Source organism: Cryptomeria japonica, chromosome 1, assembly GCF_030272615.1.
Source record: "Cryptomeria japonica chromosome 1, Sugi_1.0, whole genome shotgun sequence".
Classification (NCBI taxonomy): domain Eukaryota; kingdom Viridiplantae; phylum Streptophyta; class Pinopsida; order Cupressales; family Cupressaceae; genus Cryptomeria; species Cryptomeria japonica.
This window is the reverse complement of record NC_081405.1, coordinates 240347034-240372656: the sequence shown is the minus strand read 5'-3', so window position 1 is coordinate 240372656 and position 25623 is coordinate 240347034. Positions and strand designations below refer to the sequence as shown.

The following is a 25623-nucleotide window of genomic DNA, read 5'->3' as shown; positions in this document are numbered from 1 at the left end:
GATCCGCCATTCCGGATTGGTTAAAAGAGAGACTGACAAGAGTGATTGTGGTTGAAGAAGAAGAAGATGTATTTGATTTAGAAAGCCTCCTAGGAAATTCTCAAGAGGTAATGGAAAAGAAGAAGGCCACAAAGATGTCCAAGGTGATAAGAGATGAGACGGGATCCAGGAAATTGCAAATAGCTACACCAGTAGTGGACAAGTATGAAGGTGAGATTCTTGCAAATGAGTATGACTTAGAAACATTTGAGCTTGGTCCACTCACTACTGAACAAGCAATGGAAGAAGCAACCAATTCATTTGAAGCACTTAAAGACAAACTTAAGGAAGAAATGGAGAAGAATAGGAAACTTGAGAGAGAGAGAGGTGCTTGGAGAGGCTATTTTAGTCATCTCAATCAGCCCTTGAGACGTCAGGATCCAGCGGTATCTCCTTTACAAGCGCTTCCTCTCGAATCGGTTGGCGAAGCAGAAAGGGTCAAAAGCTTGGTACAGCTTATGAGCTCTTGGATTGATAAATCCCACACGGTAGCTGTTGAATTTGCAACAAGAATGATGAAGACAATTCATCGAGCTATCCAGGTCCTTGAGATTATTCATAATCTAATGATAACTGTAGCAGCTTTCGCTCACACTAGAGATGTTATCATTCCTGTCCTGCAAGTAATAAGACAAACAACAAGACGGATCCTGGCACAAGAAAAGATAATGGATGGAGGAACTCATAACCTACTATAGTGGTCAGCTCTACTCCAAATGAAAGAGGTCCTTTTTGAGGACATCAGCACCAAATGCAGTCAAGTTGAAGGTATCATCCATCCAATTCAAGATAAGGTGTTTGAAGTATTGTGTACCATTCTTGGCAGGCGGATCGAGACTGAGACAGATGTGGACATCCAAGAGTTGGAGGATAGAGTCAAGGTCATCTTTTGCAAAGAAGAGAATGTCATCACAGATGAGCAACGAGACCTGATGTTCACTACCATGCTCCTGATTGAGAAGATCAAAGAACTTGAACCTGGATGGGAAACGGCTCTTCTCACGGCTTTTGATCAAGTCATTCACTTGGAGGAACAAATGAAGAATCTTCCTGAGATTCCTATTGCTGAGATTGAAGGAATTGTGTCCAGATTCGTTGGATATGCTAAGAAAGAGCATACGAAAGGGAACAAAGTTCTAGAAGAAAGGTTGTTATAGGATGATGTGGCATCTTAATTCTCATTGGTCTATGTTTCCTCGACTTTTGTGCCAATTAAATATTTGGCTATGCATTTAATAATGTTCATCTAAAAGGGGAACTTTTTGTAACAAACCCTAATTAGGGTTTAGGTGTCAAAATCTCAGCCATTGATCTTCTTTTGATCTGGGCCGTTCATTGTAATTGAGGATGCTATATATACCCTCACTCATTTTCATTTTGTCATTAGAGATTAGACAAAGAGATTAGAAATTAGAAGAGCTTGGAGAGAAGAAAGTTATTGTGTAGCAAGATTGAGTAGTGAAGAGAAAATTTTGAACAATTGTTGTCTATTTGGCTTTGAGATCAATAAAAATATTGAAGTTATGGTGTTTTATTGCAATGCTTGTGGCTATCTTCATGGTTGTTTATCTTCTTGAATCATTCTCAGTCGAAGTAGTATTTAAGTTTGAAGGACTAAGTGTTGTGCTTGATCTTTAGTGAGATTCATATCCAAACCACTAGCTTCTTACTAATTGTAAGGACGCCTTGTGTGGTCAACTGGAGATATTGAGATTGCTTGAACATTCCATCATTATTGAAATATTGATATGTATCTTTATGATAGTATCTATAGTCCTTGATGATTTGAAAAAATCAGTAATCACCTTAGAAGATCGCATCAATTCCAGTAGAGTTGTAATTCCTTGGCAATACTGAAATTGGTAAAATCTTACCAAGTCTAGCCTACATTGAGTCATTCTTAGGATTAGATTAGCATTCATCCCTTGAAACCTTTATCTTTTGCTATTTTTTGAGAATCTGTTAGTATTAGGAAAATCCTGTTCCTGAAATCAAAAGAGCGTGACACGGACAAGCTTTCTCAGAAAGTGCGTAAGACCCCTTGAAGAAACAGCATTTACAACGACCACTGGTGCTTATCCACACGTAGAGATCCTACAACAAAGAACCTTGAAGTCACCCTAATTGATCCTTTTAGAGATATCTTCAGCATTCAGAGGCTTTAATCAAGAGACGATAAGGTACCATTTGGGTATTTTATTCTGTGTTTGGTTGTGTACAAAATACACGTCAACAGGCTCCCATTTGGATCATCTTGAAAATTTGTAATGTTATGCTGCCGGTTTGGCGACAGAACTTGAGGCTTCGGGGTGCCTCTCCCTAGTGCTTCTCGGTTTCGTACTTGAAACATAGTACCAAATGCGTGTTGTATCCTACTACATTCTCAGAGCTGCCTTAGACATTTTTGGTGTTGAAATGATTCTGGAGACTTGCTGCTTTGCCTATGGCTGAAGTACCTTTTCAATCATACCTCTCTGCTGAAGCGACTAACGGTTATGGGTATCATCTCTCCCTTCCTTCCCAGCACTGGCAATATACTTTGTGAGTTTATAGCTTATTTGTTTGAGTTTTGAATTTTCTATGTTAAATCGAAATTCCCAGGTATAGCGTGGTTTTCTGTTTGCATTGGGATGCGTGCAAAAAATAATATGGGGTTGTTTGGGTTGTGGTCTTAGTCGATTGTATTGTTGCACGGGATATATTGTGGGTTTGGGACTGGTTTGTAGTGATTTGGATGTATATTGAGGGAGTTATGAGCATTTTAGCATTTCCATAGGCTGTTGATTTGTAATTCCAGCCTACAGATTGGTTGTAGCAGAAATTCATGTTCTTATTGTGATAATCTGCATTACTCTCCTTCTCTTATCTCTATTTTTGGAAGGTTGAGTAGTAGTACTACTACTAACCAGTTCTGCTTTGTAACTCTCATCCCACTGAAAAAGTGGAAGAAGCTAGCTTGCCGCCTACTATCAAGCAACTTTGTAATTTCAGTCCTCCCACTGCATAAGTGGTCGAGTGATAGTTATGTGTAATGATCCTCCCGCTGCATAAGCAGTCGAGTTGAGGTGTTATGTAATTGCAATCCTCCTGCTAAAATATTGTGGTTGACTGATTCTTATTTTGTGTATCTCACTTGGCTGGTTCACCGCCAAGTTTCCTTGTTTTCCCGCTTGATAAGCGGAAGGGGCTGGCTTGCCGCCCAAGCATTGCATTGTATTTCAATTTCTTAAGCTAATGATCCCCTCAACACCGTATGCTCTCACCTTCCCACATTTGGCACTTGGTGATCAGAAAGTGGAAGGGTTACTTTCACAGCATGTTTCAATTTATGATTTCTAACCTTAACAAGTTAATTTCTTCTTGACGTTATTGTTGGCATTAAAAATCAAAAAAAAAAATAACTGGGATATTACAGTGGTATCAGAGCCAGGTTTTCCTACCACCCTGTGAGTTTCAGTGGGTTCAGAAGTCTCCATGAGTGACAAAGACGTCAGATACTACAACAGAGAGCAGAAGAGACAACAGTTTCAGATTCCAATAGTGCCGGAAGAGGACACATTTTCAGAAGTACTGAGAAACAAAGGGAAGGATCTAGGTACTTCAAATTCAGTAGATTCAATGGCAGATAAGACTACAGAACCAAATGAGGCACCTGATAAGAAGGCAGAGAGACAATTCAATGCCATGATGGACATGATGTCTCTACTGCTGGCCAAGCTTAACCAGAACATTGTTGGGGTCCCTAATCAACCCAACAATGGACCGGAAGCCAGCACTTCTAATGCTCCTGTAGGCAATGGAAACGAGAATAACAACGGGAGTAACAATGAAGGTTCAGCCCCAAGGCCTTTACAACCTGTATTTCTGCCAAGAGAAGTACAACAAGCTGAAACAGAGATACCCACAGCTGATGAAATAAGAAACAGCTACATGGAGTATGCTTCTCTTCCTCGTGAGATCCGAGATATCCTAACTCTAGATCAGTTTATGAATCAGAAAATGAAGAGAGGAACGAGGAATGACTATAAGTCTGCTGCCCCAAGAGATTATCAGCAAGCTCTTGGAAGAGTGACCATAGCACACTTTGATGGAAGCGCTAAGAGTACAGCTAGAACATGGGTACAGAAGTTGGACAAATAATTGTCCTTGAGGTCTATGCCGAAGGAGGATGCCACCAAGTTTGCTACCTTGCACTTGGATGGAGTGGCCCACGAATGGTGGTAACATGGGTTGGTCACCCTTGGTCATAACTTAATCACCACCTACGCTGATTTCACCAACAAGCTGATTGAGAGATTTGACACCAGCGATCCAGAGGTGAAGTTTAGAGAACTTGCACGACTCAGGCAGCAAGGTTCATTGGACACTTACGTGACTGAATTCCAAAACTTGTCAGTCATGGTGAGTAGCATCTCAGAGAAGCGATTGGTTGTCCTTTTCACTTAAGGACTTGAGGAACCTTTGAGAGGATGGGTCAAAGCTTTTGATCCGCCCACCCTGGCAAAAGCTATTAAAAAATCTAGAAGTATGGAGTTGGCTGCCCCAAAGAGTAAAATTCAATCCAAGTCTTTTCCTTTCCGAAAGGATAAGAAGAAGTTCACGAATCAGACCAAGAGGTTCCCTCCTCATATGGATGATGAGCTTCGTCAAGAGATCCGGAGGAAGAATCTTTGTTACTCTTGCAGAGAACCTTGGGCCCCCAGACATAAGTGTCATGGAAAGGAGAATTTGCATCAGATGGAGTGCTACTCTGCAGATGGATCAAATTCTGAAATTTCACAACAGCAAACTGAAGTTGAAGACAGCGAGTATGAAGAGGCTCCTGAAGGGCCTAGATTTGGGTCAGAAGATAGAGGAGTGGTTGCTCAACTCTCAAGCATTCACAAAAATGAATCCTTTAGAGTTCGGGGTGTGATTGGAGAGCATCGTGTCATTGCTCTTATTCACACAGGTGCAACACACAATTTCATTGATGAAAGGATTGTTGCAAAAAGGGGACTAGCGGAAGAGGAAGTTGAGGGCTTCAAAGTCATGGTAGCAGATGGCTCCACTATATCCTGTAACCGAATGATTTCCAACATGTCTCTGAAGTTGGGAAATCATTAAATCAGAGATGATTTCTTTGTGGTGAGCATTGGTGGGACTGATGATGCAGTCCTCGGAAATCAATGGCTGAGATCTCTTGGTGAGATCACACTAAACTTACAAACCATGGACCTGAAATTCATATCTGAAGGAAAGAAGGTAGTTTTGAGAGGAATGTCGCATGGGGGACTTAAAGTGGTATCCTTGAAAAGAATGGAAAGGTTGATCCGCCATAATCAGGTGGAGTGGGCAGCAGAGTGTTTGATAATGCCTTCCAATCCATTGATGGATAAGGGCAGCTATTCCTCGGATATTCAAGCAATGATCACGAATAGAAGTAAGATCATGGTCATGCCGTCAGAACCACAAAAAGAGAATAGGAACTATCCTGAAGACATTCAAGCTTTGATAATCAAAAGAAGCAAGGTGTTTGAGAACCCACCTCCTGGCAGACCCCCTGAGAGAGGTGCCGAACACATTATTGAGCTTGAAGAAGGAGCTAAGCCAGTCATGACTACTCCTTACCAGTATCCTAAGAAGCAGAAGGATGAGATTGAGAAAGCAATTCAGGAATTGCTTGACATGGGTTACATACGGCCTAGCAAAAGCCCCTTTGCTTCGGCTGTTGTTTTGGTGAGAAAGAAGGATGGGACCATGCGCATGTGTGTGGATTACAAAGCCCTAAATCAAAAAACCATCAAAAATCGGTATCCTATTCCGAGGATTGATGAGCTCAATGACGAGCTACATGGGGCAGTGTTCTTTTCTAAGATTGACCTCAGGTCGGGGTACCATCAGATTAGAATGAGAGCAATAGATGTGGAGAAGATTGCATTCAAATGCCACTTTGGGCATTTTGAGTTCCTAGTCATGCCCTTTGCACTGAATAATGCACCCACTACATTTCAATCATGCATGAACAGAATCTTCCAAGAACAACTAAGGAAGTTTGTTTTGATATTCTTTGATGACATACTTATATTCAGCAAGTCTTGGAAATAACATTTACAGCAGTTGGATGATGTGTTGAGCATATTGGAATCCGAATCCCTATTTGCCAAGGAGTCCAAATGTGAGTTTGGGATGGAAGAGTTGCTCTACCTTGGTCACATTATCAGTGCAGGTGGTGTGAAGGTGGATCTTGAAAAGATTAGAGCCATCATTGATTGGCCTACTCCCGAAAACATAACACATTTGAGGGGATTTTTGGGATTGTGTGGATTTTATCAGAGGTTTGTGAAGGGATATTCTCAGTTGGCTGCCCCCCTCACAGATCTTACAAAGAAAGGAGTTTTTGAATGGTCCGAAAAGGCACAAACAATATTTGAACAGTTTAAAAGGATCATGAGTTCCTGCCCTATTTTAGCATTGCCTGATTTCACCAAGCCATTTGAGCTACAGTGCGATGCATCTGGAGAAGGTGTTGGTGCGGTCCTCATGTAGGATAAGCATCCTATAGTCTTTGAGAGAAGGAAATTGAGAAGTCCTGAGAGACTGTATTCAATTTATGACAAGGAAATGCTTGCCATAATGCATGCCCTTGCAAAGTTCAGGCAGTATCTGGTGGGGAGTAAATTCATTGTTAAGACTGATCACAATAGTCTTAAACACTTCATGCATCAGAAAGATTTGAATGAGAGATAGCAGAAGTGGGTGAGTAAGCTGCAAGCTTACGATTTCGATATTGAGTATGTTAAGGGTAAAAACAATGTTGTGGCAGATGCCTTATCCAGAAGACCCCATTTAAGCTCACTATGCGAGCTTACTGCTGATTGGAGAGAGTTGTTGCTTGCTGATTATGCCAAAAATCAGTTTGCAACCAGCCTTATAGAAGGTACTTTTCATGATGAAAGGTACAAGTTGGTTGAGGGATTGATACTGTACAAGGGACGAATCTTCATAGTGGCTAAATCTAAGTTGAAAGAGAAGATTTTGAAGACTTTCCATGACATCCCCCTTGCTGGCCACCAAGGTTATTTCAAAACATACAGGCAGATCTGAGAAAGATTCTCTTGGAAGGGACTTAAAAGTGATGTCTTGAAGTATATTAAGGAGTGTCATACATGTGAGAGGAACAAAGATGAGCACAGTCTACCAATTGGTTTGTTACAACCCTTGCCTACTACCGATCAAAAATGGGAAAGTATTTCCATGGGTTTCATCACGGGGTTGCCTCGGGCTCAAGGGAAGGATAGTATCTATGTGGTGGTGGACAGACTTACAAAGTTTGTTCATTTCTTCGCAATCACCAGCTCTTTTACAACAGCACAAGTTGCTGAAGTGTTCTTCCGGGAGGTGTTCAAATTACATGGGTTACCGAAGAATATTGTGAGTGATAAGGACAGCAAGTTCCTAAGTGCTTTTTGGCAGGAGATTTTCAGATTGTGTGGTACTGTGCTCACTCCAAGCACCAGTTATCACCCTCAAACTGATGGGCAAACCGAGATAGTGAATAAGTGGTTGGAAGGTTATCTTAGAAACTATGTCTCGAAGTAGCAGAATACATGGGTGAGATGGCTTCACCTAGGGGAATATTGTTACAATTCCTCCTATCACATGTCCATCCGGATGTCACCATTCATGGCACTATATGGTTATGAAGCTCCTAGCTTCGCGGACTTGGTATTTGGTGATAGCAGAACGTCTCAGGCAAAGGATATGATGCAGCAAAGTCAAGATATTCTGAGAATTCTGAGGGACAATCACCGACATGCACAGAATCAACAGAAGTTGTATGCTGATCAGCAACGAATTGAGCGCACCTTTGGGGTGGGCAACATGGCTTATTTGAGGCTCCAGCCCTACAAACAGTCTACTCTCAAGAAGAGTGGGGTTAAGAACTTGAAGCCACGACTCTATGGGCCTTTCAGAGTCAGCAGAAGGGTAGGAGAAGTGGCGTATGAGTTGGAATTGCCAACAAGCAGCAGGATCCATAATGTGTTTCATGTGTCTCGCCTTAAGAAGGCTATGGGACATAATGTTGTTGCTTCAACTGAGTTACCTCTACTTGATGAGGAGGGAGAGTTGGTTTTGGTTCCTGAAGCTATCCTTGAATTCAGGGAACGATCTTTGAGGAGAAGAGTGATCAGGGAATACTTGATCAAATGGAAGAATCTACCAGCAGAGGATGCTACATGGGAAAATGAGGAGATTTTACTGCATCCAGCCTTACAGTTGCTCGAGGACAAGCAATTTTGGGGAGTGTGGACTGTAATGTCCCCTTCTCATTGACGACCTTCCAGTGGTCCATTAGCCTATTCCTGAAACCCATAGGCTAGGTGGAATGAAGAATGAGGGTCCAACTTTGATGAAACGAGGACTTACTATTTTTAGTAAGTCCGGGAATGGCTATTTTGGTGATACTGTCGTACTGAGCTCTCCATGCTCTGTCTCTGGGCGCGAAAATCATGCTTTTCGGAGCATTAGTTCTTGACTTACTATTTTTAGTAAGTGGCAATGTGGCATAATTCTATTTTTGGCAGTAGACAGAGTCCTGATTCTGTACCAGTTCAATGGTCTTCCTGGCTCAGTTTGATCCTGGTTTTGACAGTGATCAGTACAGGAGTCATATGTGACACGATTAAATATTATTTCCTTATCCTAAGGTTTAATATTTAATTAATCTGATTAATTGCTACTGATTATTGAATTTGGGATTAATGTCTATATTCTCCTAAGTATTTGGCAAATTTCATGCTTAATAAAGAGATGTCGAAATTATTGAGAGAGATATTATTTTATGACTTATCTCTAATGTTGCCAAGTGATTTTCGTGGGCCCATGCTTTTTGGCGTGAGGGTTGAATTGAGAGTATGGCGTCACTCTTGGGGTCCACGTGGGGTGGAATGAAATGCAAATGAGAAAAGTTGAGTTTGAGGGAATTTGCATTTGGTTTTGATGGTGTGAAGTTATAAATAAGAGACTTGGGCTCCCATTTGGATCATCTTGAAAATTTGTAATGTTATGCTGCCAGTTTGGTGACAGAACTTGAGGCTTCGGAGTGTGTCTCCCTAGTGCTTCTCGGTTTCGTACTTGAAACATAGTACCTAGCTGCATGTTGTATCCTACTACATTCTCAGAGCTGCCTTAGACATTTTTGGTATTGAAGTGATTCTGGAGACTTGTTGGTTTGCCTGTGGCTGAAGTACCTTTTCGATCATACCTCTCTGCTGAAGCGACTGACGGTTATGGGTATCATCTCTCCCTTCCTTCCCAGCACTGGCGATATACTTTGTGAGTTTATAGCTTGTTTGTTTGAGTTTTGAATTTTCTATGTTAAATCGAAATTCCCAGGTATAGCGTGGTTTTCTGTTTGCATTGGGATGCGTGCAAAAATTAATATGGGGTTGTTTGGGTTGTGGTCTTAGTCGATTGTTGTTGCACGAGATATATTGTGGGTTTGGGACTGGTTTGAAGTGATTTGGATGTATATTGAGGGAGTTATGAGCATTTTAGCATTTCCATAGGTTGCTGATTTGTAATTCCAACCTGCAGATTGGTTGTAGCAGAAATTCATGTTCTTATTGTGATAATCTGCATTACTCTCCTCTTATCTCTATTTTTGTAAGGTTGAGTAGTAGTACTACTAACCAGTTCTGCTTTGTAACTCTCATTCCACTGAAAAAGTGGAAGAGGCTTGTTTGCGGCCTACTATCAAGCAACTTTGTAATTTTAGTCCTCCCACTGCATAAGTGGTCGAGTGATAGTTATGTGTAATGATCCTCCCGTTGCATAAGCGGTCGAGTTGAAGTGTTATGTAATTGCAGTCCTCCCGCTGAAATATTGCAGTTGATTGATTCTTATTTTGTGTATCTCAATTGGTTGGTTCACCGCCAAGTTTCCTTGTTTTCCCGCTGGATAAGCGGAAGGGGCTGGCTTGCCGCCCAAGCATTGCATTGTATTTCAGTTTCTTAAGCTAATGATCCCCTCAACACCGTATGTTCTCACCTTCCCACATTGGGCACTTGGTGATCAGAAAGTGGAAGGGTTACTTTCCCAGCATGTTTCAGTTTATGATTTCTAACCTTAACGGGTTAATTTCTTGTTGACGTTATTGTTGGCCTTAAAAATCAAAAAAAAAAAATAATTGGGATATTACAATGAATCTCTTCATTTTAGAAACTTATTTTCTCTCCAGTTAACTTCATCTCTAAATGAAAAGTTGATGAGCAGAATTATCCATCAAATAAATGAATAATCCAATATTATCCTCTTTTGGACTCAAATTGGCAATTTTCTAATTTCTAATTTAGTTGACTCCACTAATTTTCTATTTAGCTACAGTGTTACCCGGAAACGCATTTTCGACCTAAAGGCATACGTTCTGAAAACAAAAAACCATTTTGGGGACTTGGGGATGGCCAGAAACTAAGTTTCCAGATTCTACAAAAAATCCCACGGGTCCTGCTTCGGTTCGCACCAAATACTGGTCCGCTACAAATTCTCCCCAAATTCGGTCAAGGTTCGATTTTGGCCCAAGAAATTCGATCAAAGGAACCCTGGCCGAATTTTGACGTATTTTGGACAAATTTCAGCGCTAGTGGGCAGAACTCGGGAAGAATCTGGGTGAAAAAGACTTTTTTTTTAACTTTTTAAAGGCTTTTTTTTGCCTAATTTAGTCTATTCAATCCTCCAACCCTAAATTAGACCACTAAAAAGGTCAAATATGTAAAACCTATCTCATTTGTACATTTGTGAACGAAAAAAAAAAACTTGTTGGCTCCATTTCTAAACTTTCTTGTTTGCTTGCCATAGCTGAAGGAGTGTCGAAGGGTGATAGTTGCATGCTCTAAGCTGGTTTGTGAGTTATTCCGATGTAGTTGCAAGTGTTGACAACTCCTCAAAGACATTGAAGAGGAAGATTTCACCAAAAGAGGTAGGTTTTTGTTGATTTTGTTTGTTTTTTAAATTTTTCTTTACATTGTTTTACAAAATGAAATGATTTCTTTAGTTCTACTTTTATTTTATTTTTTCATTTTGGTTTGTGGCTTTGTATGTTGTTTAATGTTTATAGATTCAACATTCATTGAATGGCAAGTGCTTTTAGCACTGGGAACTCCAAGTTCAGAACAAAGCCAGGCTCTCCACTATGGAGATATGTGGGAATGGTTCAGCAACTACCAGGTGGAGGAGGTTTCCTTTGGATTTGCAGCCATTGCAAAGAGGAGTATAAAAGCTCTTATAGTAGAGTGAAAGCACATTTGTGCTTTATCTATCAAAAAGGCATCAAGTTTTGTCCAAGCAAACCAAAAGTTCCAGGGCAGCCTACACCTAAAACCTTGCTTGCAAACTCTATTGTACTAAAATATATTGAAGAGCAAAGACAAGCAGATGAAGCAGTTGGGAATGCAGTTACTCATACTTTGGAAAGGTCTAGAAGTAAAAAAGCAACAAAGGCCTCTATGTCTTCAACTTCCAATGAACAATCCGTAGAGGGCCATCTGTTCTTGAATCTTCCTGAACAACCGGTGACAAATAAAAGAGCAAAGGGGCCCTTGGAAATGTCATTTCAGAATGAGGCTAGAGACATTGCCGAGGAAGACATAGGTAGATGCATCTATGCAAATGGATTGGCATTTAATGTTGTTCGCTCACCGTATTGGCAAAAAATGGTGAGATCAATTAATGAGGCTCCAAGGAGGTGGGCCCAAGTTATGAGAAGGTGCGCACCACTTTATTGGGCTACGAGGTGAAAAATGTAGAGAATTCCTTGAAGCCTATTAGGGATTCATGGATTGAAACGGGTGTGTCCATAGTATCAAATGGATGGAAAAATGCAAGAAATCGCCCTTTGGTCAATGTTCTTGCAGTGTCCACCAGAGGTGCAACGTTTTTGAGAGCAGTGGATTGTGAAGGGCCAGTGAAGGACGGTCCATTCATTGCAAACATTCTTTTCCAAGCCATTGAGCAAGTTGGCCCTCAAAATGTTGTTCAAGTGATAACAAACAATGCAAAAAATTGTAAGGCTGCTGGGTTATTGGTTGAGGAACGTTATAAACACATTTTTGGACACCTTGTGTTGTCCACTCACTCTACCTAATGCTGCAAAAAATTGGCAATAAAATTGAGTGGATCAAAAAAATGTATGGTGATGCCCAAGAGATCCAAAGGTTCATCACGAATCACCATATGTCACAAGCCATATTTAGAAAATTCTTGAGATTGGAGCTCTTGAAGGTAAGTTAAATTATTTAAAATTTAAATATGTTTTAGACTTTAGTTTAGTATTTACTATTTAGTAAACTTTCAAAGTTTTTAATTTTAATTTTGATTTATAATTTATTATTGGTTTTGATTTTGAAAAAGGTTGCCGAGACCCGTTTTGCCTCCAACACTATTGTTCTGAGACGTCTTGTGAAGGTTAAAGAGGCATTGTCTAGAATGGTAACCAGTGCTAATTGGAGCATATGGAGGCAATCTAGTGGTACAAGGGGAGTTGCCATTAAGACAATGATACTAGATGACTCTTGGTGAGATCTTGCTTAGTACCTCCTGAGATTTATTGAGCCCATATTGAGCATGATCCGATACACTAACATGGATAGGCCTTGCTTGGGTGAGGTATATGATGGCATTGACTCCATGATCGAGGATATGAAAACAATCATAAATGAGAAAGTGCAAGATCCTAAACAAAAATTCTTCAAGGAAATACAAAAAATCATGGTGGAGAGATGGAACAAAATGACTACCCCTTTGCATCTCCTTGCCTTTGCATTGAGCCCCAAATACTATAGTAGGGAGGTCCTCAATAAGAGTAGCACTAGAGTGTCATGTCCCCTCCTTGATCGATATATATATATATATAACCTAAATAAAGTAATTATTATTAATATGATAATTATCAAACAAAAGATTTTTTGAAATTATTAAATATTATTTTTTAATTAATTAATATTTATTATTAATATGATGAACCTTATAGTGTATTTTTATCTTATAATATTACATCAATGTGTGACCAAGGTGGTGGAGAATATTACTAAGTGATTTAATAAATATCAATGAATATGTAAAAAGAAACGTGATATAAATAATCACGATCTAGTATAGAGAAATGTGCAATCAGGACTTGACTCAGAGCAGCGCTTACCAATGAATAGACATCCGGCAACGGTCGACTTCATAGAACCAAAGAATATATAATGCATCGAAGGATATACAAGGTGAGCGAGATATTAATAGAACAACCCGACTATGAGCAGTGATCAGATTGAGAAATGTATTCATTAATTATGTGATTTAATAAACTTACGTTTGTTGAGAACAAAGATAAAACAATTCAAAGTTACTTATTATCAAGATGGTCGATTGGGTCAACTATATGAGAGATAGTTAGATTATAATGATCTATCTGTTTAAGAATTATCAAATGATCAGCAGGATCATTAAGAAAATGAGATTATGATTTGTTAAGTAACCAATCAAAGTATAACTAAAAGGTGTGATTACTAAAAGGTCAACTTATTTTGATAAGATGTGACTTACCTTTGGAAAACTCTTCAATGAAGAGGCATGTCTTTATAATGAAATATAGGTATATATAAAGGTTGTGAATCATAATGGATTGGGGGGAAGTAAGGAATATATAAAAAATAGATCTATCATGAGAATAATATGTGTGATTAATGCTGGAAATAGAACAGCATATACATAAAAATATACAAAAATCTGAAATATAAGAAGAGTTTTGGGGTAGGATATACGGAGATATATAAAGACCATGGATTGGATCAGATCAGAACTGTTATTAAGTTACAGGCAATAGCATCTTTGTTCTTGGTGGTATGCGTGGGATGTGCTTAATATATAATATTTGTTATGGAGGATTTAATAGTAATATTTAAGGATAATACTAATACAGTATATGATTCGTAAGGCACTCATACTTAACTCCACATACAGTGGCAAACCAGATCTGACGCTTGTCAGATCTGTCTGCTACTATAGCTATTAGGTACAATAATGATTAGTGTTTTAGTAAATGGCAGTGATAGCATATAATTTGATTTATATATATATATATATATATACATACAATGGTTGTTCGGTTGAATAATACTTTATAAAGAACTATTTTGTAGTAAAACATATAGTGATACTATCTGAGAATATATATATCTATATATATATATATAGTAATTTGAATGAATAAGTAAATGTGAGATTATAAATCTGATTGAATTATCAATTCAATATCAGGAAGAAGATTATGTTAACATTGATTGAATTTAGGTTAGATGGTTTTTGTCTCCTAATCAATGTAGTTTAAGTCATAAGTATGTTGAGATGGAGTAATTAAGGTTAAAATAGGTTAAACCTAGTAGGGGACATTACATAGAGCTGCCCCATATAGAGATCATGAAGTTGCTATTGGGTACAAGGCAGCCCTTCGTAGACTCTTTCCAAATTCATTACGGGTTGTGGTGAGGGCTGAAGTCATGAGTTTCACAAGCACGGATGATTGCGGTATTGAGGCTCTTGAAGACAAGGCAAATGTTGATGCTCATAAATGGTGGTACTTCCATGGAGAAATATACTAGAACCTACAACCCATTGCCATCAGAGTTTTGTCACAAGTAAGCTCTTAACTCTTAAGGTTCTAATTTTTAATTTCTTCATTCTTAAAATTTGTATTCAATGATTCATAGAATCATAACTGATAACTCTTAACTTTGATTTCAAAATTGAAAATCTTGATAGGTTGCTAGTTCATCATCATCCGACAGGAATTGGAGCACATACTCCTTCATCCACTCAATAAAACGCAATAGACTACATTCCAAGAAGGCGGAAGACTTGGTCTATGTGCATTCAAACTTGAGGCTCCTAACACATAAAGACAATACCTACAAACAAGGGGAGGCAAAGCATTGGGATGTTGAACCAGAACATGTAGAGTTAGATGATTCAATTGCCCGCCTTAATGCACTTGGAGTTGATGATGACGATGATGAGCTACTTAGTGATCATGAGGCTGCTCCCGAGGCTGAGATTGCTAGTACCACTACCAGTGGCATTGTTTGTGCTTCTAATTTGCCACAGGAGGATGATGATGATATGTTTGATGACTTTTGATGATATTTGATCAGTGATGGTTGATTGTTAATGTTGACATTATTATTTTTGAACATAAACATTGATATGGTGGTGTATTTTGGCATTTTGCTATATTATTTGCCATTTGGACTAAAAGTCTACAACATTAATATATATGGTGGTGTATTTTGCTATTTATTTGCTGCTAAATATATGTATATATTTTTATTTTTTTATTTCTATATTTCTATATGTTGTTAATCTAGATTGTAGTTTATAAATGTTATTATGTTGCTATGATGAATGTTTATTGTGTTGCAATGTTATATAAATTTCAGATTTCCCTATATATATATAGCCGTCCCTTGTTCCGGGAAGAAAAAAACGTCCTAGAAACCCATTTCCCCGTCCCCAACTCCCGGAAACTCGAGGTAACATAGTTTAACTAAGGTAATTGATCTTATCCCTATCTCCTAAGTATATAAATATAGTCTCTTATTCATCATCTTGATCAATCAATCATACATCAAGCAAGTCCATTATGTCAAATCCTTCACTCATCAATGTTTTGCTATTGAGTTTCCATCCACATTCTAAAGGCAAAGCAACACACCATTTACTTTCTTGAGGTTTACAATGAGATTGTAAGATTAGAAATTAAATTTGATTTTTTTTATGTTCCTGAATCTTTTATTGTCTTATCTTCCAATTTCATCGTTGACATTTAAGTCCTATAATAATATTTAAGTTGCCTTTTTCAAAATAAAGTGGTTGAACCCGGCTAAAATATTATTATTTACCTTACTTTAATTCTTAGTCTATGGAAAATAAGAAATAGGCTACAGTCCTCAATTAATTCCTTTAGTTCTAAAAAAGGGACATGACATAATTCTTCCTGAATGTCAACACCAAATACTCATGTGACCTCTCTCAAGCCTAATGTCATATTACATAGGTCCTATAATAATATTTAAGTTGTCTTTTGTAAAATAAAGTGATTATGTCCACTTAATATTATCATCTCCCTTATTTTATCCCTTAAACCTCAGAAAATAAAGAAAAGGCTAGGGTGCTCAATTAATTTTGTTGTCCTAGCTTTTAGCTATGTCACAAAAACAGGATAACCCCTACAAATTTTGTCCAATTTGTAGCTTATGTGCTCTAAGCATACTTTTCGAGGTAGTCTTTATTCCCCCTCATGCGTGATTTCGGACCCTCGATTCTTGATTCGGCAGTTCTAGTCCTTTTTTGGGTCTTTTAAATTAGTTTTTGTGTCTTGGTGTAAATAGGGTTTACAAACCCGAATTACACCTCTTTTATGCACACAAGTGTAAATCGGAGTTACAAACCCAAATTACACTTCCCTTTCAAAATTTTAAGGTCCAGTCCAAATTGGGTTTGTAACCCCAATTTACACTTCATAGCTATTTGAACTTGTGTCAAGTGTCGGTCGAGTTTACAAACCCAAACTATACCTAAAGCCTTAGGAATTTTTAAGTCCTATTTTTAGTGCAAGTTGGAGTTGTAACCTTGATTACACCAAGTCCTTCCATTCTGGTGCAAGGCGGGGTTACAACCCCGACCTGCACCAAGTTTGCCCATTTTGGTGTAGATCGGGGATACAACCCCGACCTACATCGAGTCCCCTGAAAACAGTGCAGATCGAAGCCATATCCCCATACTACACCGAGTCTTCCCTTAACGGTGCAAGTCGGGGTTATAACCCAACCTACATCGTTTTCCTTTTTCGTTTTGCCAAGTGCTTAGAGTTGGTACGAATCAAGGTCGTAACCCCGACTTGCACCATATTTCCTTCTTAGGTGTAAATCGGAGTTATAACCCCGATTCGCACCAAAGACAATTTTTCTTCCCTTTGTTTTTGCATAAGTGCAAATCGGACTTATAAGTCCGATATGCACCTATATGATTGTTGACCCTTCCCAAATGCAAATCGGACTTATAAGTCCGAAATGCACTTCATAAACCTTCATTGGCAATCTTTGGTCTTTTTTGTCCAACGCTGGGAATTCTTCAAATCCATTTCTGCAACTCCACTCCAGATGCCAGATTCAGCACATTGGGACTAGATGACTATGAAATACAGGCTACCTTGCGACAATATGAAGATTTCTTGAAGAAAAATTGAGACAAAGATGAACAAGACGAAGCTTTAGACACTAAGTCCTTTTTATGCATCTCTAGCCTAGTGTCATTTTGTAATCTCAATTGACACCTCCAATGTCATTTTGTATTCATGTTTTTGCATCTAGAACTTGCACATGTCCTAAGTCAAATCGAACTCTACCTTTGACTTGGTCACAAATTAGTTGTAACTTTCCTAGTTTCATGTTGCGCCTCTCCTCTATATATATGAGGTTGCTCATTGTAATTTCTATTAGGAATCTTTAAACTATATGCCAAAACTCTGCCGAAGTGAAAAGCAAAAGTGAAACTTTGTGTTTCTATTGTTATTTTGCAAACTTGATTGAATAAGAAGAAAGGTTTGGCATTCAAACTTTGAGTTGGATTCATTGTGATTTATGGTGAGAGTGTTCTTACATCATTCTTGTTGTAAATCCTTATTTTGCCCAAGTAAAGGTGTTGTTGAGGAAATATTGTTAAAGAGTAAAAACAATTGTTGGTTTGTAGACTTTGTGTCATATTTCAGCTTTTGTTTATTAGGAATAATAGAAGGAGATAATAACTTGAAAACTTTGAGCTTCATATTGTTATTCCAAGAAAAGATTATCAAAAATGTAACAGGATATCAAGATAGAGACTTTGTGCTTTTCTTCGTTATCTGAAGTACACAATTATGGGTTACAAAAGTCATAGTGATTACAAGAGTTTGAGCTTGAACATTATTTTCCTGTCCCGGAGAAGCAACAGAGGACTTTGGGCCTTTATGGAAATTTTGCTTTTTTACATATTTGTATTTTGATCATTCCTACATTTTGAGTTAATTTGTAACATTGAAATTGTAAGAATTATTGCTATTCTATATTGTAAATTCTTTCTTGAAGAAAGAGGAAAGAATAACATCTATTCTAAAAAAAAAGAATAGGATGATGTACCACCCTTGTTTAGATTAGAAACCAGAAGTTGTATTTTAAATAGAGTAGGTGAAAGGGGGAGCCTTCCCTTAGAAATTAGGAGAGGTTTAATCTCATGTACTATGTCTGAAACCACAATTTTGTAAACTCATCTAGTTTGCAAAATTTTCAACCAACAAATTCCTTTAGTTCTAAGTGTTAATGTTAGAACCAGAAAGGTAAGACATGGCAATATGAAACTTAGAAAATCTTAAAAGAACAAGATACAAATAATTTTATCCTAGGAAAACCCTCCACCTGAAGGTAAAAAACCCAGCCATGCCAAAAATCAACCTTTATTAAAAGACACAAATTTGATACAATGCTCTCAGGATTAATCAAGCAATGATTTAAGCAAGATTGTTAACACTTAACAATCAGCACTATAAGCCGATAAAATCTCAAAACAATTGAAAGCTTCTACACTACAATCAGCACGGATGATCACGCATTAATATAGACTCTCTCTTGAGAACTTCACCCCCCACTAAAGCACAAACAGCAGCATGCCTTTTAAAGAGAAGACAAGGCTCGAAATATCTCTTGTCGGAGGTAGACGGAAGGCCAAAAGACACCATAAGCTTATCGGCAGTTACATATATGCCGTTACGTAAGCCACATAGACAATCTTTATATCCGATGAAATGCGAGGAGGAAAGAAACTGCTGCCACCACGCATGAGGCTCCCACGAAGCTGCAAGTCATACATGCAGGTCGGTGACAGTTATTAAGGAAGCCGTTACACATCAGCTTCTCTTGAAGTGTGCGAAGAAACCATCACAGTCATAATGAAATCTCTTGCTGCTAAAACATTAACACTAAGGAGGGGACATGACATATTACTCTTGAATGTCAACAACAAACACTCATGTGACCTGTCTCAAGCCTAAACTTAACATTAAGAAGGATCCCAAATCAGTCAAATCAAACCAGTGATGTCTCAAAATATCTGTATATCCTCTTGTATGCATAGCAAAGATCCCAGACTTCTGGGTAATGAGCCCTTTGATTGATATATTCATCTTCCCCTGTGTTTCTTCATTTGTCTTCCCTGATCTGTTTTTCTTTTGAGCCTTGACCTCTGTAAACATCACCAAGTTTCAATAAGTGCATGCAAATCGTTCATGCACATAAAAGATAAGCGGCTGAACCCATAAAAATCATATTACATCGAATAATGTTATTTATGATTTTAATTTATACAACAAAATACACATTATTTCCTTCACCATGTGTTCATAGGTTGTCAAAGGGCCTCAAATTGACTATCAAAACACTTGAAATGATAAAATCCTCAAGTACTCCAAATAAGCCTGAGAATACACAGTTAGTTTTTAATTGGCAGAACAAAAACCCTTGTCCCGTTAGATCATTACTAAAATTCACAGTACATTTGACATAAATTCTAATTCCTGCCCATTGCGTTTCGGACAATATTTAAGGAAAAAGCTAAATTTAAACCCCGCATAAATTTTGAAGTGCAGAACAGAAACACTAGTCATCGTCACTAAAATTTACACTGCATTTGAAACAAAACATAAAATCTCCCTCCTGAAGATTGCAGTCCAGACAATTTCTTTAGAAACAAGCTAAATTTAAACCGCGAACGGCAATACCAGAAAAACTAATGCTGAAATTTAAACATAGCAAAAGAAAAAAATAAAATAAAGTTGTGAGGAAAGAAAAAAAAATGTACATGGAATTTGTGTGAGGGCTGCGTACTTGTGCGTGCAACTATTCCCGCAGGGAGACGTCCATTGTTGTGGAATCATTTTAGTACCGTCTGTAAAGGGAGAGGGAAAAATATATGTCCGCAGGAAAACAACCCTCTACCCTTGGCGCGAATATAACCAGAGACCCGGAAAACGAAGATATATGAATTGTTTGACGTACAGCTCGCGCAGAAATGCATTAAAAGATGAGCGGTAACACTAAATGTTTGACGAAAAGTACAAGCATTAAGTAGTGATGTACAGTATTTTCGGGGAATTGAAAATGGCAAAGAAAGTCGTATCAGTGTGTAATAAAAAAAACTGCAGGGGAAAACACATAGAAAACCGTGTTCAAGTGCGTGCATTGCCAAGGTTCCAAGGTGCCATGAGTTCCTACTGCACTTTTGGAGTTCATTTTTAAGCTGGCAGAAGTCATAATGGGAGATTTCATTCTCATTTTATACTGATTTCATCACAATAACGTGTGTGAACAAATCTGTGTTATTATTATGTATTAATGTGCAAGCCTGAAGTTTTGGAGTAATAGTAATTTATGTAAATGAGAGTTTAGTAAATTTAAATAGGAGAGAGTTTAAGTTTTAAATTTGGTGTAAATGGTAATTTTATTAAAGCAAGATATGATTAAGAATGAGTTTGGTTTACAAATTAAGATTATGTTGATCTATATATGAAATAAGATAAACTTCAAATTTATGTGATTAAAAGTTATGTAAATCTATGAATGTTAAAAGAATGGTCCTCATAATCAAAGAAAATTATACATAGTAAAGCATATTAATAAAGAGAAATAACTACCAAACAAAATGGATAAGTGAGCAATATATAACAACCATTGTAGACACCTAAAATTGTCCTAATTAATTCATTCATTAGCTTCTTTTACTATTAATTAAATATTATTATTTATTTAATCAATTAACCTTTTTATTTAAAATTAAATAAATATTTTTTTATTTAGTTAGTCTCACGTCTCTCTTAAATTAAATAAATACTTTATTTATTTAATTTATCTAGCCCCTTTCTTCTATTAATTAAATAAATAACTTTTATTTAATTAATTAATCCATTGTCCTCTTCTTTTTAATCTTAGCCCTCCAACTTGTTCACATAGATCATAATCTGAATTTGTATGCATGTTGCAAGTGCCAAATTCCTCTTAAACACCTTTTCTCTTTCCTTGTCTCCACATGACAACGCACCTCTCTAAATCACCTACTCCTCAATTTTAGCTATCCATTTTGAATTAACCTATTTATCTTATTCACTTTTACCTGCCACTAAATCTCCTCCCTTCATCTTTACCCACCCTATAATCCTATTGATTCTCTTATAACTATGTGATCATGGCCATTCACAATTTAACCTCTTAATCTAAACCCTCCATTTTTATAGTGATCTCTTATTCCTTAAGCATACCTAAACTCTCCCAAAAACATTCTAGAGACATACGTCATCACAATCATAGCTCACATCATCACAACCACCATTCATTCCTCCTTGAGCTCTTGTGCAAATGCATACAAATATGAGAGCAAAAACCATGAAATACAAGTTCGTGGAGGATAGAGAAACAATGGAGACAAGCCTCTCTTGCATGTGAAGGTATACTGGGTTATTACTATGATATTTGCATGCATTTCTAGATCTTTATTGACTGTTTGTTGGAATTGTTTGTAGATCTAGGATTAGTGGTTGGAACTTTAGGGCTTAAAAATAGATCAATGTTCAGCATACACAACCACTAACAACTATTTGATCATTATCTAGCATGATCTCTTCTTTTATAGACCTTGTATAATAACATCTTGACTACTTCTAATTTCAAGTTTGTATACTTTCTTATATTTATTTATAATAAACATGTGTTAGTCAAAATTTGTGAATTTTTCCACATGAAAAAGTAATAAGTTAACAATGCATATAAGCCAAAATCTGTATCTTGATCATTATTTACATTCTCTAACAACAAATATTTAAAAAATACATTTCTATATTGGTACTTTTCTATTACCTTGTCTTAGAGTTTGTAGTCTAAAAATAATTTGAGACTTGGTGTGAGTTTGAATTCCTTAAGAGAGCATTCATAGAAAAGCTATAAAGAGTAGAGGATAGACATGGGAATTGAAAATTAGGAACTAACAAATGGATAGAGAACTCCTTTAAATTACCATGTGTGGAATTCAACTAAAATTTGTGTTTGTATTTACATGTGAATATCAATGAATCCTCGCCATAGCATCTTTTATTTAAAGAAATAAAAGAGGGCTTGAAAGGGATAAAAAAAGAAATGTGAATTAGAATCTCTAAGTGATGTGTTTCATAGATTCGGGGATGATAAAGGAAGATGGTCAAAACAAAAAACATGTAATGAGGTTCAAATAAACTAAAAGTACTCGAGTAAGATGTAAAAGGTCATTAATAAATACAATCACCAATGAAGCAAAATTGTTACATATGTCACATAATTATGAAAAAAAAAAAAATGCTTGTGTTAGTCTAAGTTGTGTATTTGAATATCACCACATTTTTTAAATATTAGACCATTACAATCCTCAAGGTTTATAACTTTTTGTTGGAATAATTCAAATATCTTTTTTACCAACTTACATTTGTAATGACTCAAGTTTAAATGCAACACAAACATAAGAAGAATAACTATCATTATATCACTTACTTATATTGTGTTATAAATCAAAATCAAGGAGTTTAAGATGTTGGATCATGTTTTGGTGTAAATAGTGGCATTGTCCATCTAGCTAATTTATAGCCTACCTAAGAGAAGTCCTAAATTCACACTAGATAAGTCTCAACTTAGGGACTTCTAGCTTTTTGTCTCACTTCATGTGATTGAGACATGTGTACTCGCTTATTGAGACACCTAGTTTATGCACACTTGCCAACTAAGCTTAAACAAGTTACAATTTAGAATGATGGTGAAAATTCCATTCTTACTTTCTCACCTCCTCCTCATTGGCTATGTATACAAGGATTTTCATTGTGTATTTAAACAATTCTAAATAATCAAATTGCATTGCATTCTTTACTTTGTATCTTGTAGATTTGGGTGTCTGCTTGTTTGTCTTGTGTGGATCAATCCAATCCAACATTCACGTAGATATTATGGTGAATCCTAACAACATGAAATATGTTGTGTACTTAACATTGGTATTCTTCTATTCAACTCTTCTATCTTTATTCAATGTATAAAATGTTATTATACTCCATTAAATAATTACTTTATCCATGTCCTTTTTAATCCTCCACTTCCTATCTCATATTTAATACATTTAATTAGACACTATAGTGGTCTACATATAATGCCCAATGACAACTCAAATGAATGTGATTATTAGTAGTGTCCTAGATCTTCACCTAAGTTGTGAAATCATGTTACTCATCATTGCATGATACCAATGAAGAATGAAGCTAGCTCTATGTTGACTTGTCTTTTATCGTCATAGTTAATACATTGTAACATACTTGGCAAGTTTGTGTTATATATGGATGTGCATATTACTCATATGAAGAATATGTTGCAAATGTGATGATTGGTTGTCATTGATATCAACATAATTGTCGTCATTTATGTCCTTGGTGTTGGTGATCCAGAAGATGTGCTTTCAAAACATTTGGTGCTCTGAAAGTTGTGTTTCAACATGGATTAGTTGAGTTGATGTTGATTCAGATTTTTTTTGTTTATTGGATATGGTGTTGATCGATTGTATTAATGTATATCTTCGTCTCATTTTCATTTTTGTTGCACTAGGCAATGGTTTTTGGGTCTGGATTAAGTCTAGAATTTAAGGATGTTTAGTGGCATTGGTGTAGCATGTGAGTTGCGATTTAGTTCATGAATTTGTATGAATGTAACGTGTTGATCTGACCGTTAAAGTGTGTTGCAGTATGGTCTACTTCTTATTCCTTCCCACCACCGACATGTTTAGTGTTGAACTATTTTAGATCCCTGTCTTGGCCAACTTGGAAGATTAAGCTTCTCGAAATACCATATTTATATGAAGATGATCTAATTATGTTAGTATGGAAAAGTGCAACATTGTTATTGAAGATATGCGAGATTGAGAAGGAAGGATCTGATTTTTTATGTTGATGTGTGAAGTATGTAATTGGTATGGAGGCACCAGAAGTAGTCTAGTTTTGCAAATTGTGTTACAATGGTGGATTCTTCTTTTCTTTCTTTATTTCTTCGATGGTGAGCCTTTTTTTGGGTACTGAGCCTTCCTACAGTGAGCATTCTGGCAGTGAACCACCCTTTGTAAAAATCACCTTAACCGGTGTCACCTTAACCAGTATTTTATATTGAGAACTAACATTCTCCGTGGTTTTTCACTTCTTGGGTTTTCCATGTCATATCTAGTGTTCATTGTGTGATTTGTGGTGTATGTGCTTTCATGTTATATCTGCACTTACTAAATCTTTCGGTTGTTTGGGATGTGTAAAAGGATTTAAGAAATTGATTTAAACAAAATATTTTCAACATATTCTGAAATTTAAAATATTTGTCTCATCCTCAAGAGTATGGCATGAAAAATCTACCACACGAGAAACATAACAACTTAGCCCAACAAAATAAAACATATTGAAAAATTAATACAAAAAAGTAATTATTAAATATTGGTTGTGGTATTTATGATCCCAAAAAATTACTATCTAATTCACTATATTAGCGTAGAGATATTGGATCAAGGATAGAATCTAGATTAGTGTAACATGCAAGTTAATGTTCTTTTCTTGTGAGACGAGAATTCTTAGAAAATATTTTTTATAAAAATATATATTGTATTTATAAAATCTATATATTCCTACTTTCAATTGATATTTTAAGATAAATATTTTAAAAATACATATATCGAGAAATATAGAAAGATTGAATGCTAATCCAATAAAATTAAAAATATATAAATGAAAATATAAATATTAGAATGCACTTTTGAAAGTGTTTTGTATTTTATAACTTTAAATCTTAAGATTTAAAAAAAAAAAAAAGAAGAAAAAGAGTGTAATAATACATCCACAAAACTAAACAAGAATTGAAGTTCATCATTCAATTTTGTTCCTCTCAAAACATAGCTTAAAATAAATAATATTGCTTAGTCCAAGAAGACAAAAGGATCCTTATTTTATTCTATAATCATAATACATGTTTCCTTTTTTCTTAAGTTAAGTGAGAGTTACGAAGTTTCATCATATCTTACCCATTACAAAAAAAAATTACAAAATGATAGATGAAATGGATAACTAATACATTATGACATCATCCTTTTTTTTTTCTTTTACCATTGACTAATTATTGATAATCATTCTCCTTATTTATAAGATATACATGGTAATTTTCAATTGCCTTTTTAATTTCTTTGTCTATAGAATTTACATCATTACTAATAATTGTAATTCATATGTTCATCACATCAATATTCTTCAACACGTGTCTTGTGTTTTTCAATATCTTAAATCAATCTGTTTAATTATATTTAAAACTCAAACTAAAGTTTTGAAGATTTCCTAACCAAATCCAACTAATTTTAGGATTTTATATTTAGAAAACTTGGACAACTCATCTTTCAAGTCCTTTTAGTTGATTCATTAAGAGATACGACATCAAATTTATCAATCAAGTC

The 25623-nt window shown here is 36.4% G+C and overlaps 1 protein-coding gene across 8 annotated transcripts in view; it reads right to left on the bottom strand.

The window, feature by feature from the left end:
* Nucleotides 1-20445, bottom strand: part of LOC131034168 (uncharacterized) — a 209591-nt gene extending 189146 nt beyond the window's left edge. For 2 of the 8 annotated variants that reach the window (XM_057965557.2, XM_057965558.2), the window contains exon 1: nucleotides 19951-20439. In XM_057965557.2, the coding sequence (XP_057821540.1) occupies nucleotides 19951-20026 (76 nt within the window). In that variant the 5' untranslated portion in view covers nucleotides 20027-20439. Of the gene's footprint in view, nucleotides 1-19950 lie in introns of all 8 variants that reach the window. The other 6 variants (XM_059216955.1, XM_059216957.1, XM_059216959.1 and 3 more) reach the window with 6 other exon arrangements.
* Between the last annotated feature and the right edge of the window lie 5178 nt (nucleotides 20446-25623).